Genomic DNA, 8,799 nt, shown 5'->3' on the forward strand with positions numbered 1-8,799 from the left:
GTAATGTATCAATTAAATCAGGCAATGGGTCAATTAAATCAGGCAAGGGGTCAATTAAATCAGGGGAGGGGTCAATTAAATCAGGTAATGTATCAATTAAATCAGGCAATGGGTCAATTAAATCAGGCAAGGGGTCAATTAAATCAGGGGAGGGGTCAATTAAATCAAGGGAGGGGTCAATTAAATCAGGGGAGGGGTCAATTAAATCAGGGCAGGGGTCAATTAAATCAGGGCAGGGGTCAATTAAATCAGGGGAGGGGTCAATTAAATCAGGCAATGGGAAATTTAAATCAGGAAATGGGTCAATTAAATCAGGGGAAGGGTCAATTAAATCAGGGGAGGGGTCAATTAAATCAAGGGAGGGGTCAATTAAATCAGGCAATGGGCCAATTAAATCAGGCAAGGGAAAATTAAATCAGGGGAGGGGTCAATTAAATCAGGCAATGGATCAATTAAATCAGGGGAGGGGTCAATTAAATCAGGGGAGGGGTCAATTAAATCAAGGGAGGGGTCAATTAAATCAGGCAATGGGCCAATTAAATCAGGCAAGGGAAAATTAAATCAGTGGAGAGGTCAATTAAATCAGGCAATGGATCAATTAAATCAGGGGAGGGGTCAATTAAATCAGGGCAGGGGTCAATTAAATCAGGCAAGGGGTCAATTAAATCAGGCAATGGATCAATTAAATCAGGGGAGGGGTCAATTAAATCAGGGCAGGGGTCAATTAAATCAGGCAAGGGGTCAATTAAATCGGGCAATGTGAAATTTAAATCAGGAAATGGGTCAATTAAATCAGGAAATGGGTAAATTAAATCAAGGGAGGGGTCAATAAAATCAGGCAATGGGTCAATTAAATCAGGGGAGGGGTCAATTAAATCAGGGCAGGGGTCTATTAAATCAGGGGAGGGGTCAATTAAATCAGGCAATGGATCAATTAAATCAGGGCAGGGTCTCTGGTGGTCCCAGGATCAAGGGAGACACTGAGAGAGAAACAGAGCAGGCAAAGAGAGGCAGGAGAGAAAAAGGGACACAAACACAATGAGCTCAGCAGGCGGCACTGTGCAAACAGAACTGCAAGGGACTGAACATGAACAGGAGAGAAATCTGTAACTCTGAGAGTTTTATTTGCTATCAAATACATCCCACACACCCAGCTGCACACAATCCCCACCCCACCACACTAATTGAGATCCCACTACTCTAAACCACAGGCTGGCTATAGAATCGAGGAAAATTTGTATGGCATGGAGTTTTTCTCAGGAGGGATTCATCATTCTGGGGCAAGAGTGAGCTGTTTTCACTGCGATTTGAGTAGTTTTGCAGTGAAAGATTCATCTCTCTTGGCTTTTGGAGTGCAAAGAGAACGAGAAGAGAAAAAAATTAAGGTGATATTGAAAGGAGAAGCAGCCAGGTGTGTTCCCAGCATGGATCACAGGGAATGTGAGTGACCAGGGCTGTGCCCACAGTGCCTCCTCCAGTGGGGGATGGAGCTGGAGCAGCGCACGAAGCTCTGCCCGCACTCGGGGCACTCACAGGGCTTCCCTTAGTGGTGCCTCCGTTGGTGTTGGGTCAAGTGAGAGCTCTGTGAGAAGCTCTTCCCACACTGGGGACACTCGTAGGGCCTCTCCCCAGTGTGGATGCGCCGGTGGGTGACGAGGGTGGAGTTGTGCCTGAATCCCTTCCCACAGGCGGGGCAGCGGAAGGGCCTCTCCTCTGAGTGACGCCGATAGTGCCTGAGGAGATGAGAGCTGGTCCGAAACCTCTTCCTGCATTTATCACACTCGTAGGGCCTCTTCCCTGTGTGGATGCGCTGGTGGGCGATGAGGTTGGAGTTCTTCCGGAATCCCTTCCCACACTCAGGGCACTGGAAGGGTCTCTCCTCTGTGTGAGTCTGAAAGTGGTAGAAGAGATCGGCGCGGGTCTGAAACCTCTTCCTGCATTTGTCACACTCGAAGGGCCTCTCCCCTGTGTGGCTCCTCTGGTGCTTGTTCCGGTGGGAGCTCTGGCTGAAGCGCATCCCACACTCAGAACACTCGAAAGGCCTTTCCCCAGTGTGGATCCTCTGGTGCACGATCAGGCTGGAGCTCACTGTGAAGCTCTTCCCACACTCCCCACACTCGTAGGGCCTATCCCCAGTGTGGGTCCTCTGGTGCCTGATGAGCTGCGACCTCCATCGGAAGCTCTGCCCACACTCCGTACACTCGTGGCGATTCTCCTGAAGGTGGGACCTCTGGTGATTGATCAGGCTGGAGCTCTGCGTGAAGCTCTTCCCGCACTCCCCACACTCAAAGGACCTCTCCCCAGTGTGAATCCTCTGGTGCGGGATCAAATGGGACTTCCACCTGAAGCACTTCCCACACTGCCCACACTCAAAGGGCCTCTCTCCAGTGTGGATCCTCTGGTGCTCGATCAGATGGGAGCTCCTCCTGAAGCTCTTCCCACACTGCCCACACTCAAAAGGCCTCTCCCCAGTGTGGCTCCTCTGGTGCGTGACCAGATTGTTGACTTGGCTGAAGCTCTTCCCACACTCCCCACACTCATAGGGCCTCTCCCCAGTGTGAATCCTCTGGTGCTTGATCACTTGGCACTTCCACCTGAAGCTCTTCCCACACTCCCCGCACGTGTGGGGCTTCTCCCCATCACGGAGCTGCTCACGGAGCACCAGCTCCGAGCTCTGCCTCCGTCTCCGGCCGCCTTCCCGGCCCAGGCCGGCTCTTTCCCCCTCACATCCCCGCCGGCTGCGTTTGCAGCCCCTCCTCGTGCGGCATCTCCGCGCCTTTTCCTCCCCGTTGCCTTCCTGCGCCGTGGAGCCGCTCAAAACGGCCTCTTCCACCAGCTCCTGCCGCGGGCATTTGTCCTCCCTGCTCTCCATGCTCCGCTCCTGCTCTGGGGGAGGAAGGACAAGGACACCATGGGATTTGTCTCCGTGCCACAGCCGAGGGCAACGAGATCCCCCCAGGCCGTCCCCGGCAGGACGGCACCGCCACCCCCCGATGTCCCCCCGAGGGGCCTTTTCCGCTGAGCCTTGGACTTCTTCATTCTCCAAACATCCCCCCAAAAACCCAACCCAGGGAACCCCCGGGATATCAGGGCCGGGCTCCCGTCCCTGCTCACCGGCGCGATGCGGGGGGCGATGATCCCACAAGCGGGGGCTGCGAATTCAGGCCGGGCTCCAGACCGCGTGGATCCGTCCGCTCAGCCTCGATCCGCCTTTGTCCCTCCTCTTCCTCTTCCTCCCGCTCCTCCTCTTCAGCCCAACCTCCCCCCTGCTCCTCCCCCCGACCCCGCCTCTTCCTCATCGTTCATCCCTGCCCTTCCCTCCCTCCTCCTCCTCCCCCAGCAGCAGCCGCACTCTCCGTGCCCCGTTCCCGCAGCCCTCGCAGCCGCGGCAGGAGCGCGGATGGAGCCGGGACAGGTCGGGATGGGCAGCGCGGGGCTCTCGGCTGCTCCAGCCGCTGCGGGAGGGGTGAACCCGGCCCGGGCCAAAGGAGAGGCGAACTGGGCAAACTGGGGGCTGCACATCCAAACTGGGCCTTGCTGGGGACCCTGCCTGGCCACTGCCAGCCCTTGGGGCTCCTCTCGGCACATCCGCCAGGGGGAAACGCACACAGGGCTGGGGGATCCCGGCAGTGGCAGCGCTGCCAGGGACGGGGCTGCGCTGATATCGTACTGGGAGTGACTGGGGCTGTACTGGTTCTGTACTGACATCATACTGGGAGTGACTGGGGCTGTACTGGTTCTGTACTGACATCATACCGGGGTCGTACTGGGAGTGACTGGGACTGTACTGCTTCTGTACTGACATCATACTGGGGTCGTACTGGGAGTGACTGGGACTGTACTGGTTCTGTACTGACATCATACTGGGAGTGACTGGGGCTGTACTGGTTCTGTACTGACATCATACTGGGGTCGTACTGGGAGTGACTGGGACTGGACTGGTTCTGTACTGACATCATACTGGGGGTAACTGGGGCTGTACTGGCTTTGTACTGACATCATACCAGGGTCGTACTGGGAGTGACTGGAGCTGTACTGGCTTTGTACTGACGTCACACCAGGTTCGTACTGGGAGTGATTGGGACTGCACTGGTTCTGTACTGACATCATACTGGGGTCGTACTGGGAGTGACTGGGACTGCACTGGTTCTGTACTGACATCATACCGGGGTCATACTGGGAGTTACTGGGACTGTACTGGCTTTGTACTGACACCACGCTGGGATGACACTGGGATTTCAGTGAGTTTGTACAGACATCATTTCAGATCACACTGCGTTCCCAGGGCAGATTGTGATCGCACTCATGGGGGCTGGGATCATACTGGGATCATACTGGGAGTGGCTACAATCATACTGGGATTAGAGTGGCTGTGATTGGACCCTCAATGGGGGCTTCTGGGAGCTACCAGGCCCATGCTGGGAGCCAACTGGGGACTGAATTAGAGGACCTGGGAGCAACTGGGGTAAAAGTGGGGGCAAGTGAACCACGCTGAGGTGACTGGGAGTGCCTGGCAATGACTGCCAGAATGTTCAGGGCAACTGGGATATACTGGGAGGGTCGGAGACCATGCAGGTGGTGATTGGCACCAAACTGGGACTGACTGGGAAGGTGTTGGGGGAACTGGGAACACGCTGGGGGCGAGTGGGAGTGACCGGGCCATTGCTGGGAGAGACTGGGATCACACTGGGAGTGCCTGGGACTATGCCAGGGACAACTGGGAGAACGGAGAACACACTGGATGAAAGTGGGAGGAACTGGGAGCAACTGGGACCATGCTGGGAGACAATTGCATCATCATGGGGAATCACTGGGAGGGAGTGACCTCGTCTGGGAGTGACTGGGATCAGGCAGGGAGGCAGGGGAAGTGACCAGGATGATACTGGGAGTGCACAGGCCCATACTGGGAATGACCAGGCTATTACTGGGATTGCCCAGGAAACTGGAATCGCACGGGGGAGCAACTGGGCTCATACTGGGAGCAGCCAATGCAGACCCCGGATGTCTCCCCGAGGGCCATTTGCGGCTCGGCTTTGGGGCCCTGCCAGCTGCAAACATCCCCCCGAAACAAACCCCAAACCCAGGCACCCCCCGGGATATTTGGGCCGCGCTCCCCCTCCCCAGGAACCTGCGGGATGTGGGGCGATGCTTCTGGGGCTGTGGCACTTTGAGGGAGCGCCTGGGGCACGAGATGCTCCCTCTCCTCTTCTGCTGTGGCAGCTGCTCGGACTCTTCCTCCCTCCCTCCTCTTCCTCCCCCCGATCCCTGTGGCCGAACTGTGAGGGGAAATGGGGCAGGGAAAGGGCGGGAACCGTGAGGGGAAAGGGGGCAGGGAAAGGGCGGAACCGTGAGGGGAAAGGGGGCAGGGAAAGGGCGGGAACCGTGAGGGGAAAGGGGGCAGGGAAAGGGCGGGAACCGTGAGGGGAAAGGGGCGGGCTCAGGCCAAGGGCGGCAACTCTGAGGGGACACTCTGGGAGGCGGCACTGTGCAAACAGAACTGCAATGGACTGAACATGAACGGGAGAGAAATCAGTCGGTCTGACAGGTTTATTTGCTATCAAATACATCCCACAGGTTTAGGACAAATTAGGGGAAATCTCCAAGAGGGAGCCCCCCAGAACAAAACAAACCTCCAACCACCCCTCCCCCAACACCGGGTTCGGGAAGGAATTTCTCGGAGGAGCAAAGTGGAAAACAAAACCTATTTATTTACAAGTAACAAAAAAAAACACTCCCCAACACAAGAAAAGAAAAGGGACCAGACTGTGTTGTGGAGGGCGCCGAATCTTCTCTAGCAGGCTTCGGGTATCCTGGAGCTCGCAGGTCCGATCCGGAGCCGGTCCAGTATCTTGGGGGAGGGTAAGAAAGAGAGAGAGAGAACAAAAGAAAAAGAAAAAAACAGCGCAAAAGCAAAAAAAGCAAGCAAGCAAGCAAGCAAGCAAGCAAGCAGCAGCTAGCCAAAGCCAAGCAGCAAAAGCAAAAAGCCAAAAAGTGCCTGGTCACACCCCCCCCCCCCCCTCCTCCTCTCTTCCCCATCCCGCCACAGCCAGACTGCCGGGGGGGGGGGGGTGGGGGAAAAGGCACAGCTGCCAGACATAACACACGATATTGGGATAAAGGCTGTCACCCCACGACACTCCACCCCTTATCCCATATCGTGAACATACAATAAAAAACATTCATTTCACTTACTCACACCTTTTGACACTTACGCATTCCTCTCATCTTACTTGCTCAAACCTTTGACACTTACAGTTTCCTTCTGTCTCACATTCAACAAACAATGACAGTCATATATGAGTCTCATCCCACAATCAGGTCTCCCTGAGGTACACACCGTGTTGTTCCATCTTTCTGCATTATCCACCATGTATTACCTGGTCCTTGAGCAAAGACAATCCCACGGATGGGTTTGTCTGTACTCGAGGCAGGGTTGATCCATACTGTCTTTCCCAACAAACCTCTGACATGGGCCACTGGGGCTTTATCCCCATCTACTATATTAAGGAGCTCAGACTGAGCAGGACCCGCTCGGTTGGTGGAACCTCGAGTGTTAACTAACCAGGTAGCCTTTGCCAAATGCTGCTGCTCAGGGCCCCAATGGAAGTCGTTCTTCTTGCGGGTAACCAGATAAAGGGGTCTCACAATCTGACTATACTCAGGGATGTGCATCCTCCAGAAACCTATAGCACCTAAAAAAGCCTGTGTCTCCTTCTTATCAGTTGGTGGGGACATGGCAGTGATTTTGTTAATAACATCCGCAGGAATCTGACGCCGTCCATCTTGCCACTTCACCCCCAAGAACTGAATTTCTCGGGCAGGTCCCTTGACTTTGCTCTTCTTAATGGCAAATCCGGCGTCCAGGAGAATATGAATTATCTTCTCTCCTTTCTCAAACACTTCTATTGCCGTGTTCCCCCAAACAATGATATCGTCAATATATTGTAAATGTTCTGGAGCCTCACCCTCTTCTAGTGCAGCCTGGATCAGTCCATGACAGATGGTAGGACTGTGTTTCCACCCCTGGGGCAATCGGTTCCAGGTGTACTGCACTCCCCTCCATGTAAAAGCAAACTGAGGCCTGCATTCTACTGCCAGAGGGATGGAGAAAAACGCGTTAGCTATATCAATGGTCGCGTACCACTTTGCTGCCTTGGACTCCAGCTCGTACTGCAGTTCCAGTATGTCCGGTACAGCTGCACTCAGTGGTGGAGTCACTTCATTCAAGGCACGATAGTCCACAGTCAATCTCCACTCTCCGTCAGATTTTCGCACGGGCCAGATAGGGCTGTTAAAGGGTGAGTGGGTTTTACTGACCACCCCTTGGCTCTCCAGCTCTCGAATCATCTTGTGGATGGGGATCACAGCATCTCGATTCGTCCGGTACTGCCTGCGGTGCACTGTTGAGGTGGCAACTGGCACTCGCTGCTCCTCTACCTTCAAAAGTCCTACTGCATATGGGTCCTCTGATAGTCCAGGCAAGGTATTCAATTGTTTAATACCCTCTATCTCAACTGCGGCTATTCCAAAAGCCCACCTGAATCCCTTAGGATCTTTGTAATAGCCATTCCGGAGAAAGTCTATGCCCAAAATACACGGAGCCTCTGGACCAGTCACAATTGGATGTTCCTGCCACTCCTTCCCAGTCAAGCTCACCTCAGCTTCCAACAACGTCAACTGTTGTGATCCCCCCGTCACTCCAGCAATGGAAACAGGTTCTGTCCCCACGTGTTCCGATGGCATTAAAGTACATTGTGATCCAGTGTCAACCAATGCTTCATAGTCTTGTGGCTCTGATGTGCCAGGCCATCTGATCCACACCTTCCAAAAAACCCGGTTCTCCCGTGCCTCTTCCTGGCTGGAGGCAGGGCCCCTCTAAGCCAGATTGTCCTTCTTTCCTTGGGCATATGCCTTGGAAGTTCCTTCAAGGGGATCGGACATGTCATCGTCATCGTCATACTTAACATCTCGGCTACGAGCGACCGGAGCTGCTATCTTTTTGGTTATACTTTCTCTTCTCTTCAAATCACGCACCCGTTGTGCCAAAGCAGCGGTGGGTTTTCCATCCCATCTTCTCATGTCTTCTCCAGACTCACGCAGGAAAAACCATAACTCAGCCCGTGGGATGTACCTTCTCTCCCCATCAAAGGAGCGCCGGCGTTGGACACCAGGGCTTCTAATTTGTACGGCTGAGATTTCAATAAGGTCCTCCTTAATCTCTTCCCGGAGTTTCTTATGATTCTCCTCTATTTTGTCTTCTAGTTTTTGCAGTCGGGTTTCCACTGCTGCAATTCTGGCATGAGTTGGGCCATGCACAGCATCTGCGTACGCTCGAAGCTTCTTTGCCATATCGAGCACAGTCTCATATGTATCATCTCGCTTCATTATTGCTAGGGCGGAAGCGTATTCAGGTGGCCCAAGTCGCACAAGTTTCCTCCACATTATCGGAGTGCATGGTACCAGGTCCGGATTCCTAGTTGTTGTGTCATCTGAGAAAACGAGCTCTGCGACCGCCATCTCTCTCAGGCGTTGGATCCCCTGTTCTATGGTCTTCCACCGTGTCTGCTGCATATAGAGATCATCAGTACACAGGTACCGTTCTGCTACGCTTCTTAGGACCCGTTCCCAGAGGCTGTGAGGGTTAGCCCCCCTCATCACACCTTGATCGATGGCAGGATCATGTGACAGGGATCCCAAATGCCTCACTTCAGTACCATCCAAAATCGTAACCTCCCCTGCAGCATCCCAAAGGCGGACTAACCAACTAATAATAGATTCGTCAGGTTGTCGGCTGTAATC

The 8,799-nt window shown here is 53.9% G+C and overlaps 1 protein-coding gene across 1 annotated transcript; it reads right to left on the reverse strand.

Annotated features, from left to right (window-relative positions):
• Window positions 1–923: 923 nt before the first annotated feature.
• LOC141727991 (uncharacterized) lies at window positions 924–2,879 on the reverse strand. The gene has a single exon (XM_074534287.1). The coding sequence runs from the start codon at window positions 2,870–2,872 to the stop codon at window positions 1,544–1,546; it is 1,329 nt and encodes a 442-aa protein (XP_074390388.1). The 5' UTR covers window positions 2,873–2,879; the 3' UTR covers window positions 924–1,543.
• Window positions 2,880–8,799: the final 5,920 nt, after the last annotated feature.

The sequence above is a fragment of the Zonotrichia albicollis genome, unplaced genomic scaffold, assembly GCF_047830755.1.
Source record: "Zonotrichia albicollis isolate bZonAlb1 unplaced genomic scaffold, bZonAlb1.hap1 Scaffold_73_unloc_1, whole genome shotgun sequence".
In the NCBI taxonomy this organism is placed as follows: domain Eukaryota; kingdom Metazoa; phylum Chordata; class Aves; order Passeriformes; family Passerellidae; genus Zonotrichia; species Zonotrichia albicollis.

Excerpts from the sequence above, each read along its gene's own strand:
- LOC141727991 (XM_074534287.1), bottom strand. The coding sequence starts at position 2,872 with ATGGAGAGCAGGGAGGACAAATGCCCGCGGCAGGAGCTGGTGGAAGAG.